This window comes from Oncorhynchus nerka, linkage group LG8, assembly GCF_034236695.1.
Source record: "Oncorhynchus nerka isolate Pitt River linkage group LG8, Oner_Uvic_2.0, whole genome shotgun sequence".
Taxonomy (NCBI): domain Eukaryota; kingdom Metazoa; phylum Chordata; class Actinopteri; order Salmoniformes; family Salmonidae; genus Oncorhynchus; species Oncorhynchus nerka.
Window position 1 is genome coordinate 35,812,948 of NC_088403.1, and position 22,239 is coordinate 35,835,186.

General features: G+C 47.6%; 2 protein-coding genes across 5 annotated transcripts in view; both read left to right on the top strand.

Moving 5' to 3' along the window:
- Positions 1–3,099: 3,099 nt before the first annotated feature.
- LOC115133210 (UPF0606 protein KIAA1549-like) lies at positions 3,100–18,783 on the top strand. The gene is given in 22 exon segments (XM_065021132.1): positions 3,100–3,235; positions 5,334–5,756; positions 5,759–6,717; positions 6,720–6,947; positions 7,204–7,278; positions 7,521–7,689; positions 8,588–8,718; positions 8,859–9,045; positions 9,361–9,420; positions 9,565–9,731; positions 9,877–10,054; positions 10,283–10,467; positions 10,749–10,954; positions 11,034–11,173; positions 11,929–12,116; positions 12,242–12,486; positions 12,595–12,742; positions 12,909–13,211; positions 13,400–13,452; positions 13,541–13,668; positions 13,785–13,939; positions 14,796–18,783. Coding segments are annotated over 22 exon segments (4,692 nt in total). The 3' UTR covers positions 15,024–18,783.
- Positions 18,784–19,943: 1,160 nt separating this feature from the next.
- The window catches only part of LOC115133828 (protein-methionine sulfoxide oxidase mical3b-like), a 28,007-nt gene continuing 25,711 nt past the window's right edge, over positions 19,944–22,239 (top strand). For 2 of the 4 annotated variants that reach the window (XM_065021741.1, XM_065021742.1), the window contains exons 1-3: positions 19,944–20,212; positions 21,492–21,868; positions 21,974–22,181. In XM_065021741.1, coding sequence (XP_064877813.1) covers positions 21,527–21,868; positions 21,974–22,181 — 550 coding nt within the window. In that variant the 5' untranslated portion in view covers positions 19,944–20,212; positions 21,492–21,526. The remainder of the gene's footprint in view (positions 20,213–21,491; positions 21,869–21,973; positions 22,182–22,239) is intronic. The other 2 variants (XM_065021744.1, XM_065021743.1) reach the window with 2 other exon arrangements.

Sequence of the window (22,239 nt, forward strand, 5' to 3'; positions counted from 1 at the left end):
ACAGAAGCCTTATTATGAACATCATTTGGCCCTAATATTCTAAATGAAAACTATATCGATCAGCGTTTCTTAAAGTATGGGTCGCGACGTAAATGTATAATATTATGTAATTAGTTGAATTAATTTGGCCAAGTGCAACTGCGCTCTCTTATCAGCAGTCTGCTCAGTTTGGGGAGAGGTTGTAGAGGGAGATAGATGCCCATGTGCTTCGCGGTTTACCGGATCTTTTTTCTGCAGTTTTCTTGAAGATTACTCCGCGACCCACACCCTGCAGCGCTGTAGTTCAAACCACTGACTTGTTATTCACACTCGCCATCACTCACCGCTGTCATGAAATGGATTCCAGCTAGCCGCAAGTTCTGACTGAGCTCAATTGTCATGAAACGCAAATACAGTGATGACTTTTTGTCTCTTTCATACAAACTTTGAGAAATAAAGAGGAGCACCCACAATGTGTTTTGTGTGGGGAAGTACTTAGTAATGAGGCTCTCGAAACGAACAAATTATTAAAACGACACGTCCTGACCAAACATCCAGGCACAACATGACAGTAAACCCAAGGAGTTATTTCAGAACAGGGCAGAATGCTTCAGGAAACCGTGCTTCGAAAGTGGAAAAGTCAACTAGAAAGGCATTGTCATTTTATAACTGGTGGTGAAAAGCAGAAATAAGGGAGTACTATCTCTCATAGCAGTAGATGTGAGTTTCTCTTTCAAAAAATCCCGTCCCTTGTAACGTTACACAGCTAATAGCTAACGTTAGCCAAAGCAAACTAACTAGCTACTGAAAGTACAACACTAAGAAACAGTACAGATGAAGATGAAAAATTATCAGGCCTACTGTACAATCTACTGTATTGTTGGAAACAAGTCTAGGTTGTAACTGTTGCTGTTACAATTAATCATTTTTATTCTGAACTGGAATAAACTGATTGAGGCAAGATGCTTTTTGAGAAGAACAATCTGGGTTGCTCATCTGCAGCACGAAGCGGTCTCCTGCCTGACTGAGTAAGCAGTAGATGTTCTGATCCAGTTTGGCACCACATACCTATGCAAGTCAGGGTTCTCAAGTACAGAAACAGTGTCAATGCTGAGCATGACCTCAGTGTTGCACTGTCAAAAACTGAGCCCAGAATAGACATGCTTGTTGAAAACTTCAGCCAGCCACACACCTCTCATTACCACTGTGTGTGTTTTCTGGTCTAAATCTGTTAGGTGATAAATCAGTTTATTCCAGTTCAGAATTTAATTTTTTTTTATTTTAAGAGCTACAGTTCCAACCTAGACTTTCTATCAACAATAATTTATACAGTAAGATGTACAGCAGGACATACTTTTTAAAATATGTACTGTTACTTAGGGTTGCACGATCAAAAAGCCTGTGTGTATGTTCTGTTATACATCTGTGTGATGTGATCAATCCGTTTATTCCCGTTCAGAATGAAATCATTTATTGTATTTTAACAGCAACAGTTCCAACCTAGACAGGTATGTAAGAGTGTTTTTAATGGGGGAAAAGAAACCTTAAAATATATTTATGGGTATTTCATTGTTATTTGTTTTTGCCTATATTGCATTTTTTAGCCATAATGGCAATTACATTTTCCGATATTTACGTATAGTTGCATATTTTCCTAAGCTTGGGTCCCAGGAAAACACAGAATTTCTCATTTGTGTCCCAGGCTGAAAAAGTTGAAGAACCCATGATATAAATCCATGATTCACAAGGGCCTATGCCTTGCATCAATAAGGACAAGTTAACCGGTATTTTGAGTGGCATTCTCCCAGCCAATGACCAGGTATGTTGGCACACGCATTTGAGGAACGCCAGGGGTGTTGCAGCGAAGACTGCTGCAAAATCATCCAAGCGATGCGCGTCTCCCAAGAATAAACCCAATTATGGCGTGCTCATGATTTGTGTGTAGAATCGAATGTCATGTTTGGGTATTATGGACTGTGAATTACAGGCGCAAAGACAAATTCCTATTTGATGCGGACAGTATGATACTCAGACGTGTCTGGAATCTCAGGTTCTCCAGTGATGGGCGCTCGAGTGTGTGACGTTTCACCGGGAGATGATCACAATGTATGAACACGGCGCGGCTTACGTTCAAGTCGTCGGCCGCGAACAGATTCAATAATTACTGGCGACATTGGGAGTTCTTTTTCTAACGGAAAAAATGGTTTTTAGGTTCTGCATTTTGCAACATAGTAAATTTGTTCGTTCTCTCTCCTTGCCGGTGAGCGCGCGGCCGCATGGGCCTGGGAGATGCGTGACGCGCCTGTACCGCGTCTCTTGGATGGCAGGTAGGCTCCATCACATCTCTGTGAAAAAAATAGGCTATGGAAAGAAAGAAATGCGGCGACTGCTATAGGCTAACTGTTTGTGTGTTTGAGAGATTTCGATTAGGCTTTTTCCAGGTTAGTAGGTTAGTTTAATATTGTCGGCCGATTGTCAGCATTCAGTCTTAAAAAGGCTTCAGAATTTGAGCTATTAACAGCTCGCGCTTGCCGCCCTTTTTATCACTAAAATGTATCAATTTGTCTATTTCTGCGAAAGTGTAGGCATTTTGTGGGGAAATGTAAAAATGTCCACTAAACGAGGTGTCATAATGATAAAGATGGGATAATAAACTTGGAATTGTGTCATGACCGACGGTATTATAGGTTAATTAGGATACAGCAACTAAATCCGTTGTCGCCTATCGTTTCATGGGCTATTTTAAATTGGCTTAATAAAAAATATAAAAAATTAACCGTACCATGGCTGTCAGATTTGTGAGATGCATGATGTTTGTTGGCAGACGTGGCCTAGTATAAGCTCCCCAATAATGGGGTCAGCCAGCCAGCCAGCTATCAAATGTGACAGGACACTGGTAAGGCAGCCCGTCTACTGCTTTAATAGCCTAGTTAAAAATAGGCTTAACCCATTAAATGTTTCTATACGATGAAGATATTTTTATTACAAGGCCTTTATCTAAATAGATTTGTATTATTAGATATTTGCATATAGGGCCTCCTGGTCGCCAGAAAGCATGCAATGATGATGCTATAGAGGAGAGATGGCATCGCACGTGTGTAATGTGACTACTCCCGTGCCATGGAAAGTCTGATCCTGATGAGCACGGGTTCGAGGATGTGCCACGGAGCCTCTCAGGGCCTCCGCACTTATTGCGCGCATCTGCTGGTAGCTTCCTTGCTGGTGTCCATGACGATGTCAAGCTCACCTGTTGCAGGTAACCAGCATTTAATTTTCTTACCCTCATAGGCATTGATGGCTGGTGGCTTTGACTCTGAATGATAATAATTACTGTTCCACACCTGGTTTCATCAAGGTACACTGAGAGATGTGGCCAGTATTTGACTTGTCCTTGACTTTTGGAGCTGTCCTTGGTGCTGAATGCACCAACTTCCATATTCACCCCCATCTCCTCGCCTCGTGTCTTTCCATCCTTTTACCTCTGTCTGTCCATTCATCCTCCTCCATCTCTCAGTAACTTGGTTATGTCGTCAGGGACAGCTGGACAGTGGATGCCTACACACACAGTCACCCCTCAGTCAGTCCCACTCACTGGCCTTGAGGCATCACACACACACTGATACAATCACACACACATACGGCGCATACAAGCACCCACTCAAAGTCAAATATATCCTGACTTAAAATAAAGAAATCTGTGGGCGGCTGCGTGACAGGGGCAGACGGACTACTTCCTGGTGATGAAGGATGTTTTTGCACTGCTGATTGGATCATTGTCATCAAAGCCATGTGGATCGACCGAAGGGTGCTGCATGCTATTCTTAGAAACGCAAGTCTTTACTCTCATCTATCTTCATTCCTGCAGTCTCGCTCTTTCTTTCTCTTCCCTCTGCATTACTCTTCCCCTCTCTAATTCTATTTCTTTGTATTTTTTCTTCTCCCTTGCTCTCTCCATCACTATCTCCCTGTCTGAATCAATGTGTGTGTGTGTGTGCGTGCGTGCGTGTGCACGTGATTTGATCCTGCTGTTGGCTGGGATGCCTCTGAGCTGTGTGCTGTGTCTGCAGCATACCAATGAGCTCGCCGCCACACAGCACGTGACACTGCCGCAAAGCACGGCAGCGCCTAGTCAAGGCTAGGAGGAGGAGGAGGCAAGGTGCTTGCTGTAATGTAACTTACTGTACTGTCGAGTGTGTGTGTGTGTGTGTAGTGAGAGGGGATGGATGAGGAGCAGGTAGAGCAAGGAGATTGTTAATTTATTCTGTTTTAGTTAAGGTAACAATCTTAGAGTGACATGGTTATTGTTATCATACATCTGCATTATAGCGCTTTGTGTTACAGTATATTGTACTTAAAATTATGATAAATGAACTGGGTGTTTCTCTATGCCTTTGTGTACGTGTACGACTCTTCATTGTCATGTTGAGTGAGGATTGTGTGTGCAGGGCCGACCCTACAAATAAGCAACAGTCGGGGTCTCAATTTACTGTTGAGAGTTAGAATAATAATACACAAGGTGCCATTTTGAAATTTGGTAGTGCATCAGCAGTTTTCCTCTTATGTCAGTCACTCAGTTAGCCCATGTCAGCTAACATTTTATAAATTGCTAGGTAAGTTAGTTAGCCAGCTGTCTAAACATTGTAGTAGTCATGGACAAATTACCGACCGAAATGCAGGGCATGTGCCCAGGGGCCCTGACCAGCCAGGGGGCTCCCATTGATTTTGTTAGTCACTCACCCAGAAATTGTATTAATATATCATAAGTGATGGCAAAATGTGTAGAATTGCTGGAAATTGGCTTTAAAACAGAATAAAAATTAATTAACTTTTTATTAAAATGTGTATAAATTGCAGGAAACTTGGTTTAAAACTGCACAGTTTCTCCCTACCCCATGACAAAATGTGTAAAATTGCAGAAAGATGTATTTAAAACTGTAGAACAGTCTCTACTCATGTCAAAAGGGGCAGAGAGGGGCAGACGCATGTTTTGCCCATGAGATGGTCACACAACCAAATCTCGCTTAGGGGCCCCTAAAAGTCTAGGGTCGGCTCTCTCTGTGTGTGTGTGTGTGTGTGAGATCAGTGCTGGGCTCTATCCTCTGCTCGTTGTATTCTCTAGATGAAGCTCAGCTTTAACTAGGTCTCTCAGCCACCAGCAGGGATTCTGCTCAGCCTGCTGTGTTCATACATTAATTTTAACCACGCACACATGTACACGGCCCTGCGAAAGACTAGTGTCCTTTCCAGGGGGCGTACTTGTACTTCAAGCTGCCTCACACTACAGAAACAGGAGAGGCTCCTGCACTATGGGCCATTATGGACATGTGTTGTGACTGTAGTTTATCTCTCCACAGGCGGTGTAGACTCAAACGGAACGACAGCAGCACGGTCATCATCGTCACCCTCTTCCAGATGGCCAGGTGCCAGCCCACCCAAAGACACTGGTCACCCTGGTAACACTGACGCTGCCTCAGTGGATGATGAAGCTCAGGGCATACACCTCCTCCTGAGACCCCCGGACCTGCTGTCCCCCAGTCAGCCCCCTCCTCTTTCCCCCCACAGCCAGCCCACCCTCACCCCTCCTCCGCCCTGGGAGCACGCCCCCTCCCTAGAGGAGGCCTGGGGCTCCGGAGACTACCTGGAGACGCTCTCCTTCATGGACCCAGAGGGGGAGGAACTGGCCCTGGCCACAACCTTACCCAGCCACACCTACCCTGACGACGGGGCCTCCTACGACACCTCCTTCCCCTCTCGCCCAACACTCCCCCTGTCTTCCAGCCTCTCCGACCCTCTACGTCCCTCACCTCCCCCCTCCAGGAGGGCCTCCCCTTCACCCACCCTGCTGAACCTGAGGAATACCCTCCCTGGGATGAAGAAGACTACGACCTGGGGGACATGTTTCCTCTGGAGCCCACGGAGCTGCTGCTGCCGGATATGAACAGTATGGAGTACTACACCAATCTGCTGGCCAGAGAGAGAGATGAGGAGAGGAACAGGGAGAGGGAACGGGAGAGAGAGAGGGAAAGGGAGCGAGAGCGTGAGAGAGAGAGGGAAAGGGAGCAAGAGCGAGAGAGGGAAAGGGAGCGAAAACGGGAGAGAGAGAGGGAAAGGGAGCAAGAACGAGAGAAAGAGAGGGAAAAGGAGCAAGAACAGGAGAGAGAGAGGGAAAAGGAGCAAGAACAGGAGAGAGAGAGGGAAAGGGAGCAAGAACGAGAGAAAGAGAGGGAAAAGGAGCAAGAACAGGAGAGAGAGAGGGAAAAGGAGCAAGAACAGGAGAGAGAGAGGGAAAAGGAGCAAGAACAGGAAAGAGAGAGGGAAAAGGAGCGAGAACGGGAGAGAGAGAGGGAAAGGGGGAGGGATAAAGATTGGGAAAGAGACAGAGATGGAGAAATTGTCATCCCACCCCCAAAGACCACTCCCAAACTCGGCATCGCACCCACCGCTACCACAAAAACACACACCCACACACACACTCATGCCCCGTCCCCCTCCCCTAGCACAGGGCCCCCCCCAGCCCGGGATCACAAGCACACCCTTGTCCCCTCAGCGGGTCCCACCCCTCCCCTGACCCCCTCACCCACTCCCTGGGATGGTCAGGGTACCCTCACCCCTGGAGTTAGACCCACCTCCAGAGTACCCCCTCAGCCTCCTGTTCCGCGGCCCAGAGTCCCCCAGCTACTCCTGGCAGACACCCTCCACTGCCCCCCTCGAACACCACCAGCCTGGCTCGCCCCCCCATGCTGCGACCTCCAGGGAGGGACCCCATAAAACCACCACCACCTGTGGCCTATGTCCCCGGCAACCGACCGACGACCACTACCAAGGCAACCACTGTTACCACGACAACCACTGGCACCCTGGCGAGCGTCACCTGGACTCCCCCAGTCCAGGCCCCTCCAGGACGCCAGTACCTGTGTAACGTCACCAAGCCTGACATGTACCTGGTCAGAGTGGGTAAGACAACACCAGTAGAACTCGTAGTAGACTACAGATGGAGGCACATATGAGAGGCAATAGTATTCCAATATTGTAGATGGGGATGCACTGTGCTCTACTGTTCTGGCCCGTCAATGTGTTGTGCTGGGATCTCATGGTCACCTGTTTAAAGGGAGCACATCCCTTGGTTAGCCTATAGCTTAGGAGTGTGTTTTCAGGGAATGTGTTGGCAATGGTTGAATGCAGGTTGTTTGAGGTTAACCCTGTCTCTTCCTAGTCCTGCCTAAGTCTGCCTCCACTGTGGGCTTTGGCCAGGTCAGGGACATCTTGAAGAGGGAGTTCAACTGCTCAGTGGAGCTACAGGTAGGTCTACTATCAATACTCACAGGGGAAGCTTTGGGGAAAGAGCATGTTTGTAGCCATGAGATGCATTGCAGGAATGTGCAAATTTGCCCTTCACAAATGTCTTGAAAGCCAATCATGCCTGCCATCCCTATCCCCCTCTCCTCCTCTCTCTCCCTCTGCTCTCTTCTCCCTCCCAATCCTCTCTCTCTCCCTCTGCTCTCTTTTCCCTCCCAAACCCCCCCCCTCTCTCCCTCCGCCAGGTCCTGAGAACTCCGTCTAGCTTTGCGTTCCGTGCTGTGGCGGGACCTCTGATCTTCACCGCCATGTCTGTCATCAACGCTCTGCGCCAGTCAACACCAGGCTCCTCCTCGTTACCCACGGTCTCACCCCTCTACAGCATACCTGATCACAAGTACCAGATACACTCTGGTAGGAACCTCTCTCTCTCTCTCTCTCTCTCTCTCTCTCTGCAGTTGTAATGTTTTTTTTCTTTTTGAACGACTCTTTTTACTGACTGTCTAGATTGGTTTTTCTGAGTGACTCTTTCGTTTTAGTCGTTCGTTTGACTTGCTGGTCGCAATGAGTCCTATAGCAGGATTAATACCTGGAACCTCCTGCTCAGAGGTTCCAGAGACGTGGTAAGACCAATAACTGTCATTTATGCGCACATGGAAATAGATCATATGTTGCAGGCAGCATAGAGAAGAAAAATACACGTTTGGAACTGATAATTGATCTCATGAATTAATTTATTATTATATGTTGCGATGACAGAGCTTTGTAGAACCAAAACATACACAGCCTCTGCTCAACACATTTTAATCGTTTGGGAAGCTGCAGTTCGAACGATATTGTGCTTATCGCCCTCATGACAGTCAACCAATGCATTCCGCCAATCGTCGTTCACAATCTAGTCCGGTTGCGGCCACAGCTAGATCTCGTTTCTAATATATCAAGAAATAATCGTATTTGTATGCCTAGCAATCTACAAATGTACATTGTTTAAATCAAACTTTTACAAGTCTGTCACAAATGGAAGCTCCAATTAGCCCCCTATGGTGAACTGCGAAATAGAGGCTTGTAGAATCATGACTTGAGTTTTCAGTTCATTGTTGGCCGGTAGGGGGTCCTGCGTGCTCTGGGCATTAATGACTGAAATGAACTAAATGAGTCGAAAGATTTGTTCTTTTGACTTGAACGAGTCGAAAAGTTCTGAGCCAAACTTCCCATCACTAGTGTGTGTGTGCACGCGCACATTTTAGTGCTGCATTAGACAATGTGTGTGTGTACTGTCAGTGTGATAATCTATAATGTGTGTGTTTTTCAGTGCTGCAGTTCGTGCCCAGTCACGTGGATGTGCGTGTGTGTAACTTCAGTGAGCGAGTAGAGAGAGGATTGCTGATGGCCTACACAGAGACACGCCGACGCGCCAATGAATTTGGCAATGTTACTGTACAGGTGAGAGTCGTAGCCGTGAAAGTGTGTGCATTAGCCATTCACTTGGGCAGGTTCAGCGGAGCTGAGGAAAGGGATTCAGATCAATCAAAAAGTGAGTCAATCTGTAACGTGTGTGTTTGTGTGTGTGTGCTTACCTCCAGCTTCTGAACATCACCATGGGTCAGGCCAAGCCACAGGGTGACCAGAAGGTTCCTGTGGACATCACGTTTGCGTTGCGTGATGGACAGGGCTACCTGTTAGGGTCAGAGGTCAGCGGTCACCTGAGACACCTAAGCACGGTGGAGTTCAGCTTCTACCTGGGCTTCCCCGCGCTGCAGATCGCTGAACGTAAGTCACACACAGACATCTCATCTACCCCTCACTGACACCCCACACACACCCCCCATCTATACACCAGTTACTATCCCACACACACACAGATGCCAGCAAACACAGACACATGCGCACACACACACACACACACACACACACACACACACACACACACACACACTTATACACTCTCACACCTGGGTGCCGTTTGTAGCATCCTGACCATATGCATATATTGTACTCCCACACACACGCATTCTAAATGAGTTACTCGCCCCACAGACAACAGTGACTAACCTGATCTTCCCTATCCTGTGTTTGTCTCCCCAGCCTTCCACTACTCCGAGCTGAACATTTCTCACCATCTACGCTCCTCCTGGGTCCGCACAGGTACGAATTTCAGCTTCGGGACTTTCAGCCTTAAGCTCAATATTGAGAGAGCGACCGTGCTAGAGCAGCACGCGTGTGTTTATGTGTTGCAGTCATGACGGCCGTTTTTGAGAGGTGCATTAGTGTTGCTGGTGTGTGTTGCAGTGTTACTGGGTGTCCAGGAGCAGACGGTGACTGAGCGGAGCTTCAAGGCTCGTCTGGAGCGCCGTCTGGCCCTGCTGCTGGAGGAGGGGCTGGGGGAGGGGCTGGTGGACGGGAGTCAACGGCGCCGCTGGAAGAGATCCACGGCCGTGGGTAACAACAGCTTACAGGTAAACGACACACTTATACACTCTCGCACCCACTATGGGTGCTGTTTGTAGCATCCTTACCCCATGCACATGCTGTACTCTCACACACACACACACACACACACACACACACACACACACACTGACTCCATGGTGTTATCTCCAGGTGGTGCGTGTGTCGAGACTGGCAGGTTCAGGGCGTTCTCTGGAAGTGGTGTATTTTGTGGAGGGACCAGGGGGGGAGAGAGTTCCTGCTGATGCCACCGCTGCCACCCTCAACCGCCTGGAGCTGCAACGGGCTGCCATCGTACTGGGGCACCGCGTCCAGAGACCCCTTGCCCAGCGTGAGTCTATGCATGCGGCCGCGCAAGTGTGTGTTCGCGCACCAGCGCGTGGCCGCATGCACACTTGTGTATGTGTGGATTTCAATAAGTAGTACTTATGTTATTCAGTGATTCGCAACGTAAGCCCATGTAGGTTGGCTGCACTCATTTCCTAATGTACAGTAGCATATTGCTTAGATAAAAGTGTAAGCTGATTGTATATGTACATAATGTATTTGTCTTCTGTAGCTGTGGAGACGCTGACAGTGCCCCCGTCTGAGACTCCGAGCAGCAGTGTTTGGCTGATTGTGGGGGTGGTGGTGCCTGTCCTGCTGGCTATCTTCATCATCATCATCCTCTACTGGAAACTGTGCGGCTCGGAGAAGCTGGAGTTCCAGCCTGACGCCATCAACACCATCCAGCAGAGACAGAAGGTCAGGGGCAGGGGTGAAGGGTTAGAGGGTCGACCTCCATGGGTGACTGTGGATTTGTGATCTGACTGGAATTGCATCAAAATGAGAATGGCATAAGGCTGTAGTCATGCATACTTACATGTCTTGATGTGCTTGTTCCACCCTTACCTCTTCCCTCCCCATCTCTTACTCTCATTCTCCCCTCTTTCTCCCCTCTCTCTTTCTTTCTATATCTTCCCCTCTCTTTTTCTTTCTATATCTTCCCCTCTCTTTCTCTCCACCCCCCCCCCCCCTCTCTCCAGCTGCAGGCTCCCAGTGTGAAAGGGTTTGACTTTGCCAAGCTCCACCTGGGGCAGCACAGTAAGGATGACATCATGGTGATCCAGGAGCCTGGTGCCCTCCCTATGCCCATCAAAGAGGCCACCCCCTCTGAGGGAGGGGATGTCAACACTCCCAAATCCAAGGGCTCCTCCACCAAGGCTGCCCGCGCTAACCGCCGTAGGGGGAGGTTGGTAACACATCCACAAGCAGGGATACATCCACACTAATCCACAAACCCACATTAACCTTTTTCTCTGATTGGCCAGACTGTCCCCGTCAGATGGTGACTCGTTAGGTAGCGACCAATCGAGTGGCAGAGAGTCTGCAGAGGAGACCACCAGGCATGTGGCCACGCCCCACGAGGGGAAACAGCACCGAAACAAAACACCCAAGAATGGCAAGAGACACGCCCCTTTCTCTTTACCTAAAGCCTTATTCATAACATTCTGATAGAAATGTACCATGATGGAACAAACTTGATTCTTTGTCATGTAGATTAGAATGAGGAATCCGGTCATCTCTACATGTATACTGTTCTATCTACAACGGCCATGCTGAAACACAGAGGAGAATAAGTGGTAGAGGGAGAGATTGTGAGAGTGTGTATATGCTCATGTGTGTTGTGCCTGTGTCCTAAAGAGCTATGCACTGACTCAGCAGGAGAGAAACTGATTAAAGGAGTTGCATCAAAGAGAAAAACCGAGGGAGAAAGAGCGAGCCGAGAGAAACCACAGGAGAGAAAGAGGTAGTGAGAGGGAACAGGGAAAGAGGAGTGCTGGAAAGAATGCCGGATGGAGAGAGAGTGGAGGAGCAGGAGGGCGCAGAAGAGGAGGGGAGAAAAAGCTTGCAATGTGAACATGAATCTCTGACCACCAAGTGATAATGCTTCTCGCCCCCTCCCCTCTCTGTCTTCCTCTCTGTCTGCCTCTCTCTGTCTACCTCTCTCTCGCCCTCCTTTCTTTTTGTTCTGGCCTGGATCATAGGGAGGAATAAGATGAGTAAGTCCTCCCTTCGTGTTGAGTGGTTCAGTAAAGCTGCAGCTTGCCAGAAATAACCCAGTTTACTGCTACAGTATTACTACAGTTTACCTTACTATCTCTTTCTCCCTCTCTCCTCTCTCCACTCTCCCCTCTCCCCTCTCCCTCTCCCCAGTCCCTCCCACAGGCAGTGGTCCAGATGAGCTGCTCTCCTCTTCCTCCATCTTCGACCACGTGGACCGTCTGTCCCGAGGCTCTTCTGACGGCAGGGGTCGCCAGGCCAACAAGGTCCAGTTGATTGCCATGCAGCCCCGGCCCAGCCCACCACAATGCTCACACAGCCCCACCCTCACAGAGAGGGTCAGCGCAGAGGTGAGAATACACACACACACACACACATCTTGCTCACACAGGCGAATACACTCAGACGCACAGACAAACACTCACACACAGCTTAAAACTCCTTAAAATCTTGGTGTGTGTGTGTGTGTATCTAGGTGGCTCTGAGACATAAGTCAGAGATCGAGCACCACAGGAACAAGCTGCGTCAGCGGGCTAAGAGGCGGGGCCAGTGTGAGTTCCCCTCTATGGATGACATCCTGGATGCCTTCGGGCAGGCGCAGGAGGAGGCGGGGCAGGGAGTGTGTCCCCAGCGCCTCTACAGCTCAGCCCATGACCACATGGACAGCATCCTGCACACCGACCCCCCCTCGCCCCCCACCCCAGGGGAATCCAGGAAGAGGTGATGGTCAATACATACTCAGGCTGAATTCTGTGACTGAATTAGATGAGTGTGTGAGACTGTATGAATGAGACTAATCTTTGCCAATGTGTTTCCCTGCCCTGCCAGGGGGAGGCGCTCTCCTCGGGGCCGGCGGAGGCAGCAGGGGAACGGCAGTCTGCCAGACACAGACAGACTGACGGACAGAGACCGCCTGCTCACAGACCACAGCGCCACCTACAGGAAATACCCTGGACTCAACAATGTGGCCTACATGGTGAGACACACATACTATGCGCATACTGTGTGTTTGTGCTGGTGTGAATAGTGTGTGTGTTTGTGTGTGTGTAGGTGCGCATAGTATGTGTGCCTCACCATGTAGGCAACACACACACCATATACACGCTCACTCACACTTATTCCTCCTCTTCTCTCTCCTCCAGTCGGACCCGGATCTACCTCCAGACCACGGCAGCCCCTCCCCTAACGATGAGGTGTTTGACCACGCCCCTCCCCCGCCGCCCTACGTGCCCCCCCAGCCATCCATCGAGGAGGCGCGGCAACAGATGCACTCCCTATTGGACGATGCCTTCGCCCTGGTGTCACCCTCCTCCCAGGGCAGCGTCAGTGTCGGGGTCACGCAGGTCAGCCCCGCCCTGCCGAGCCCCTCTCCCTCCCCACAGACACGCCCATCACGCCAGTGGGGCTCCTACCCCGCAGCCCCCACACACAGCCCCTTCTCTGCGGTAAGAGTGTGGGTGTGTGTGTTTGCGTGTACTCCCAGGGTCTCTTCTATGAAATATGAATCATACTGTCTCTCTCAACCTCTCACCTTCCCTCTCTCCCCTTATTACTATTTTGCATCCACATGTTTCTCCTCTCGATATCTCACCTCTCTCCCTCTCTCTATGTTCTCTCCCCTCTTCCTGTCTAGAGGTATGCAGAGTTGGGGATGTCTCCCTCGTCAGTACAAGGCCTGTTGCAGAGGTGAGACAGACGTTACTATACTAACCAAGCTGAAGTACATTCAGTGAATGTCAGCATTTCCAAGGTCTGGTGTATGTGTGTGTTTCAGGCAGGGCCTGGGTTCGGGGGCCTATGTTACTGCAGAGGAGCAGCTGCAAGAGTCTGTCTATGCCAACAGGGGGCAGTATGAAGAGCCTCCCTCCTCCTCCAGACCTCGGCCTGTTGGGGGGAGCACAGGTAAAGGTGCCATATGTGCGTGTGTGTGTGTTAATTGGGATTGATGTGTGTATGGTAAGTGTATACTGTGTGTATCTAATGATTACTTACACATGGTGTGTTGTTTGTGTTCTCAGGTGCTCAGCTGCATCACCTGACTCAGGTGGGGTTGTCGAGCCGGATCAGTGCGTACCCTGGGGTGGGCCGCAGTGTCTCTGGGCCAACAGGCTCCAGCTGGAACCAGCAGCCTTTAGACCAGGACCTCTCCAGACCTGGAGCCAGCAGAGAGAGTGTGAGTCAGACCACATGATGACCGACAGGGACAGCATGACATGCTGACCCCACCGCTCGCATCGCAAATTAAACGTACACATAGATGTAATTCAATCATTGCACCCACACTGCTGGCGTGCGTCAACCAGTGTCAGCGTAGCCAGAAGCTAAAATAGAACTTAGTTCTATTTGTGACGCTTAACACACTGCAATTCCCGCCTCTCCCATCTCTTCATTGGTTTTTAGGAGCATACACCCATGTATGATTGAAAGATGAACTAAGGTCTACACTCCAGACCAGTTGGTAGTGGTAATGCACCTTAAAGTTGGTTGCCAACCGCCATATAAAGTCCAAAGAAGAAGAAGCCTGAAGGAGGAGAGATTACTGGAAACGAACTCGGTTTCCCCTTTTATCTGTAGATTAATTGTTGGAGTAGGGGACCTTGTGCATTTCAGGTAAAATAACAACCCAATGTTTATATGCCAGGACAAATTAGCTAGCAACAGCAAGCTAGCTAGCTAAATTGCCATAAATGTTTAATGCTTTTCGATCTGTCCCCAAATTAATATAGTTGGTTCAGAGTTCGTTTTGATATTTCAACCTGTGTGTCCTGATCGCGTCTGGTGTGGGTGGACAAAATCAACATGCGCACGATGGTCGCACGCAGACGCACGCACGTGTGCTGTCTGGTCAGCATGTGAGACTGTTTGGGCGTGCCACATGTCAGAGATTGAGAGAAACATTTGTTTTCTAGAGGAGTAATCTAGTTTACAGAGGAGTAATTTGATCTCTGACTCTTGCCTTCTCTCTCATCCTATCTCTCGAGCTCTTACCCTGTCTCTATCTCTCTCTCTCTCTCTCTCTCTCTCTCTAGGTGCTGTCGTTCCCTGAGTTCTCCTCCCCCGCTGTGTTTCAGATGCCCAGCTCCTCTCTGGGAGACCATTCTGTCCCCCCGATGCTCCTGGCCCCTCCCACTCCAGAGTTCCCCCTAGACGAGTCCTCCCCCTCAGCCCAAAGCTCCGCCTCCCTCATCAAGGCCATCAGGGAGGAGCTACGACGACTCGCCCAGAAACAGGTTGCTGTGGCCGGCACCTACTCCTAGACCAGTGTGAGCCCCTACCCCATAACTGGTCTGAACCAGTTTGAACTACTACCTAAACAAGTATGGACCGATCGGAACCACTACCCCAAACTAGTTTGAAACAGTCAGAACCACTTGCCCTAAACTTGTCTAAAGAGATTTACACTGCTATTCATAAGCTGGTCTGAACAAGACTCAGCCAGTCTGCAACAGATACGATTTCCTTACAACAATAACATCACTGTTCTTTAAAGGGTTCTTCTCTCTGTAAAGGTTCCTCATTCTACAGCACAGTGTTTCCACTGGACGGGAGGATCGAGTTTGTTTTCTTCAGAGTTCCATAGAAGTGCTTCCGTGAGAGGGGCCGTCTCTGCCCTTCCTGACCTCCTGTATGTGGTGCTAAACCTCAGCGTAATGTCTCCTGTCATTAAGTTAACCACGCATTGCCTTCAACATACATTCATCATCAGCCATGTTGGTGAGGTCTTCTCCATTCATCAGCCATATTGGTGAGGTCTTGCACTGTAGAGAGAGTTGAAGACTTGGAGTATAGTGTACTTTGCGCATGGGGGATTTGAATATATAGATGAAAAAAGTATATAAAAATGAAAATATTATATGTGAAGAGATGTAAAAATCCCAAGTGAGCACAATATGAATTAATAAGAGTGACCAATGGAGTATTGAAATTGTATTTATTTTTTATTGCTCTGAAAGTATACTTTTAAATCCTTTATTTTGACCAAAGACCAATACTGTTTGGATGTTCTATGGCTGTATTCTCCCTGTGTCGGCGCTCACTTTTGCCGTGGAGCTGATCACAACGTTGTGTATCGCAGTGGAGACGTCGCTTAGCATAGTTGCTCGCCGCTCGTGTGTTCATGTGTTGCTGGTACAAAAATGGAGAGAGAAAAAAAATGGATTATGCGTTGCAGACGTATAACGTGTGTATATATATATATATATAGTGCTTTTCAGTAGGTGTCAAAAGACATGGGGCTAACCTATCCCATCCACCACCAATGTGACTTTCTGCGGCAGAACTCTCACAGAACAGAGGCGTTTCTGTGGTGACGAATGACTGTGTCGAATTGTGATAGTGTTTCTCTTGGTGGGAGGAGCTGGAAAACCACTCATGCTTGACAACCACAGAAAATAGGCTACCTGTGAAATTTAAGATTGAAATGGGAATGATTTTACACCACGTCGACATAAGGTAATGCAAAGGTGATTTGGGGAATTTTGATAGAATGGTTTATAGCGACTGAAAAACACCTACATGTCCAATTTCCCCCAAATAGCTTCCTCTCCTTATCTCCTTTCCTTAGTCAACTATTATCCAAATGGATGTAAAGGTGAACCTCTCGAAGAGGTGAATTTAGGAAACAAAGCCATTTTGGACAAATGGACATACTATACTGTAGCAGTTGGTGGGTTTGGTGGTGGTTAAGTGCTCTTTGTCTCCATCTGCTGGTGGTATGGCTGCATGGCTGGCTTCCATCTTTGCTTCAGGTTGTTTTCTCTGAGGTCTTATTGTATTGGGTTTGGTCAATGGTCAGTAATGTGTGGGTTTGTGCAGGCAAGAGAAGGCTTGCCCATCCAGCTCTGTGCTCTACAGCATGTTGACTATGTTTGAGGCTTGGCTAGCTAGCTATTAGTGATGTGACTGTTGCTGTTGTCTTCTCTCAGGCATTCTGCTAAAATCAGTACAAAAAAATGTTTAAAACAGAAGTTAAACTGAAGAGTTGTAACACACAAGTAAAGAGTGAGGAGTGTTATACAGTGCCATCCGAACCTGATCCATCCAAGCACATAATACATCATGATAATCAAGCAGTAGAAAAGATGCACTATGTAAGTGTCATTCTGTTATACTCTTGTTTTGCCTTTTCTAATCATTTTTTAAAACCTAAATGAAAATTGATATAACAATAAATGCAGTATATAAAATAAATATAAGCGTAAAATATTTCAAACTATTTCATCTGTGATTGCTCAATTATATGGACAACCTTTCAGCGGAAGGACTAACACACCTTCCCTGTAGACCAATCCTGATTCATAACTCTTCATCTGCTGGGACTTATAAACCTTCCTGATTGGACCTGGCACCTGTCAATAAGGCTGTGGGACTATACACAGAGTGGAGTCACAGAGATGTGTGTGTGCGGACGACAAACCGATTCACCTGGTGCTACTAAGTAACTTACAGTAACAGACCCTTCACTCCCTCTGTACAGGGGGTTGGAGTGTGTTGATGTCTCCTCAGTCTAACAGCATCTCACACACAGCCTATACCGACATGGGGAGCACAGACACACACTGCCAACATGGAAAACACACACACTCAGAATTTGATATTCCTGTCTAAAAAGATAGGATTCACTTCAAACTCTGGACTTCAAACTCTGCAGCACCTCCTGAATGTTTCATAGTTCTGTGTTTTATAGATCTGTGATTCTCTGAGACACCAGAGTGTCGGAGCTGGCTTGTTATTGGCCCTAATGCCCTGAGATCATACCCCTATACTCTCTCTCTGTCCCCAGAGGGTATGTGTTTTGTCTACTCTTGAGACTGGGGCGGGCCCATCTATAGGCCACACCCTGGGGCGTATCTTCAACAGTGTAGTAGATGCTCAGGTGTGTTAAATGTCAGACAAGGGTGGGGTTCCTGCCCGACTAGATTCACAGACGTTGCATTGCATCAACGACTGCTCAGTGGGGCATCAAATTTCTATATCACATGTTGTGGTTAACTGACATGTTAAACACCTATCCAGCTGTTGTGAGGTCTGGCATGTGTCTGCAATGTTGTCGGGCAGGAACACCACCAATACCTGTTTTCTAGCTCTCTCGCCCTCCCACTCTTCATACCCCTCGCTCTCTCCCCTCCTTTCCCTTCTCTCTCTCTATCCCTCTCTTTCTCCTCTCTCCTCCCTCTGAGCTGCATCCCTGTGGTGTATAGAGTCTGAATGATGTGTAAATCAAACATTAAAGAAATGATGTGTTTAAAGTCAGCCTTTGCTGTCTTAGTTTTTTTTCTCTCCAAAAGTTGAATCATTGTATTTTAGTTGCTGGTCCCCCTGTTTAGTTTTGCACCTCCTTCCCCATTCTGATAACTGATACCTAAAACCCTTCAATCCCGTCATCTTCCAACAAACACACAGAGACGGAGAGAAACAACAGGATAAACCTGACTGAATAATGCCTCAACTATTGTCAACCCATAATCTGCAACAACCCAACCTCTCCCCTGTAGTTCCGCTCTCACATCTCAACAATACCCGGTAGGCTAAAATATATTTATGTCCAAGGCAAGTAGTAATTCTCATTGGGTAGTCCTGTTTGAATATAATATATCGTGGACAGAAAAGGGAGTGACAAACTGTCTTGATCATTTTACTTCTGGGTAACCGATATTAGTTTGAGTAGGGTTGTTTATTTACTTTTACAGTATTTCAATATAGATTAGCATATGTAGGTTACAGACGTTGTTAGGAGGGACCTAAAAATAACTGTCGTCTAACCTTTTTCAGCGGTGCTGTCAACAACTTCCTGATTCACCTGCCTCAAGGTGTGCAGAACTGGCAGAGTTTCTGCATTGAAATTGATTCTCAAGATGGCCAATATATGAAAAGTGATTCTTCATGACAAAGATAGCCACACATTCTTAAATGTGTGTGTCATAATGTTGGACTGTGTGTGTGTGTGTGTGTGTTGATGTCACATTCAGTGATTTTAGATATGCTGCCATTTACTGTGGCCTGTGTGCTTTGTGCTGTTGGAGCCTTTCTACCGAGATAAAGGGACGAGCACTACTGGTACGACACTGTCTGTGTTCCTGTGTGAAATTAAAATAATACTCTATATGTGATATACAAGTCTTGGTTTATTACTTTATTTCATTCGATTCACTTTTTTCTCTTCACAGCAATATTTCTGACTGTGTACATGTGATTCTCAACACATTCATGCAATTGTACATTTACACATTACATGTTTTATACTTTGACAGCTGTCTTTGTGTTGTAACCGAAAAATAACTGGTCAGGCGGGGGAATTCAGTCTCACTTCCCAACCACTAGATGGTGACATTACCCTGTAGGGAGATTTTAGCCGTCGTCTATATATAAGACAAATGGGGTTCCGTGAAATCTTAAGCAAACAGAGCAAGACTTGGAAACATTGAGAAGCCCCGTCATGGAGAGGTTAATGTTAAAATTAGACTGTAACACCACCCACACACAAACACCACGGGGCAGCTTAGTTGGGTGTGTGTTAGTGCCATGTGTGTGTGGGGTGTGGCACGGGCATTATACTGAAGTAGCTACTGGGAATATAGTATGGATCGGTGAAGGTGATCAGGTATTAACTGCAGCGTAAACCATGGGGTCAGGGGTTAGCCACAATGTTTAGCTATAGATTAAGCCCTGCCCTCTCAGGCTTGGGTCTTCAGCTATGAAAAAATGGCTAATTTGGGGTTAGTAAAGAGAGCAGACCAGATCTCCATATGACCATAAATTGAAAATTGTGGGTAGGCCTATAAACGTGTATTTGCTCTGTCATGTGTAGGCCTACACCTGGCATGTGCAGGTACCTCTACACTGACAGAATGTATAACCCAAAACCTTCTCTCTGACAGCATTGAAGGGTTTGGGTCTCGGCCATATGCACAAATAGGCCTCTGCCTGTGTGTTCTGTTCACACATACCCACTCTGTTTTTGTGTGCCTATGAGCGGCATCTCTCTCCCTCAGCACCACTTTCTTACAGAATGATCTCTCCTGATCCCTCTCCTCTTTAAGCTTGTTAGAGCCCAGTCTGTTCCCCAGGGACACCATTAGATTAGGTGTGTGTGGGCGTGCCCGTGTGTGTGTGTACTGTAGCCTATGTGAACATGCTGTGTGGGAGGAGTCTGTACTTGGCTGTTCCCTGACCTTGGACGAGAAAAGCGTCTGGATGTGAGAGAGCGAGAAAGACAGACTTGGAGAGTTTGGTATCAACATAATGCACAGCACACTATAAGGAAGGGAGCGGGACAGGCTGAGACAATGGAGGCTGCGGTATAGGCTACTGCAGTGCAGGTTTGTGGGTTGTTGTTTCTGTGGCTGAAGATAGATTTGACATTCGAATTCTGAGAGACACCTGGCAACCCGTAGCTGAGCTGGAGAGTGATAATGTCTGTACAGGCCAGACGACAACACAGCATACAGTAAGTCCTACACTGTTTGTGTGTGTTCTTCTGTCAATGTGTGTACTTGAATGTGTTATCTAGAAAGTGTAGTGTGGACATAATGGACAGACAATACTGAAAGAATGGAAGCTCTTTGATGTGCAAGGTAATTATGTAGAATGTCCTAGGCACATAGACTCATCTAAAATGGATAGTATATTATTTATGTATGTTTTTTTGTCTTGTGTGGTTATTTGGTGCTGTTTATTTCCGTTTGGAAGATTAATAGAGTATCTATCAAATTTTCTAATTCAATCTAATAAACTACTATACTATCTCCCCCTGCTATGCTGACACTGGAGTGTGTGTGTGTGGGTGATGGAGTATGTGTGTGGGTTTCTCTTGGTGCTTGGTGCGGATGGATCCACTATGTATGAGGTGCATTGTCCCCCCCCCCAACCACACACATTCCCTCCATCTTTCTCTTTGTATTGTCTGGTGACTGCCTTGGTTATTGTCCCAGTCTTGGGATGTGGGCACATATTCTACCTCCTCCCCCCAAGTCCTTATACACCCTATGTTTTTATTGTGTAAAAAAGTAATATGTTGATAATGTATTCTAATTATATGAGATAATTATGGCTGATTATACCATACAGAAATACACTGTATAATGCACTTTATGTTCACACACCTAAGAGCACTGAATATAATACAATATCAGGATATAGTACACTTTTCTGAGGGCTTTGATTGTGACAACCAATCTCAGCAGTGGATATACTACATTACCCATAAGCCCAGTTCACAGCATGGAGAGCTGGTTTATCTGGGCTCTAAACAGTATAAGAACATCTATGGCCCTACCTCCCAGCAGGGGACCTTAACCTCTGATATACAGCCAGCTCAGACAGAGAACACCTTAATCCAAACACACATACACACACATACACACTCTCTCTCTCTCTCCTCTCTCTTACTCACTCACTCACTCACTCACTCACTCACTCACTCACTCACTCACTCACTCACTCACTCACTCACTCACTCACTCACTCACACACTCACACACTCACTCACACACACACACACACACACACACACACACACAGTAGGCTGCTTGCAAACTTAGAAATGTTTCATAAGCAATTTATTACACATGTAGCCTGGTCCCATATATGTTTGTGCTTTTGCAAATGCCAACTCGATTGCTGTCATTGGCGACGACAAGGAATTGGAATGATAACTCAACACAGTTCCCATGGATTCTACATGGGAAGTCAGTATGGAATATTCTCTGTCTTTTCTCTCTTTCCAGGCAGCCAATGAAAGAGCCCGGAACAGGAAGCTGAGATGGAGTTCCCAGAGTTCCCAGGGTGCCCTGCTGCTGCCGGCGTTGCCGTGGGCGACGAGGCGGAGAAGGAGGGCCATGCCCAGGTTCTATTTGATGAGTTTGTCCAGGCGTCTACCTGCAGAACGACACTCCGTGCCTTCAACCTGCTGTGTGAGCACCTTCAGCTCACACACACACACACACAGCCACAGACATACTCCCCGACGCAGCCGCAGAGGCCTTTCTACCACAGCCTCAAAGAACGCCTCAGCTACTGGAAGGCAAACGCACTGTGGGCCAAACTGGACAAACGGGCGGCCCACCACGAATATGGGAAGGGCCGTGTCTGTGCCAACACCACGGTACTTATTAGTAATTTAGAATCTGGTATTTAACATTTTCAAATACACAGGCTGCACAGCGCGTGTACGTTTCTAGCTTCTCATCCCAGCTGTCCCCTCTCCCAGTGTGTGATCATCGGGGCGGGGCCGTGTGGTCTGCGTACAGCAGTAGAGCTGGGGTTCCTGGGGGCCAGAGTGGTGCTGCTGGAGAAGAGAGATGCCTTCTCCAGGAACAACGTCCTTCACCTCTGGCCTTTCACCATCCACGACCTCAGGGGCCTCGGGGCCAAGAAGTTCTACGGCAAGTTCTGTGCTGGAGCCATTGACCACATCAGTGAGTATTGAATGATCCCTGACACTTGACCCCTGAGTCTCCATGGTTACAGCGATGG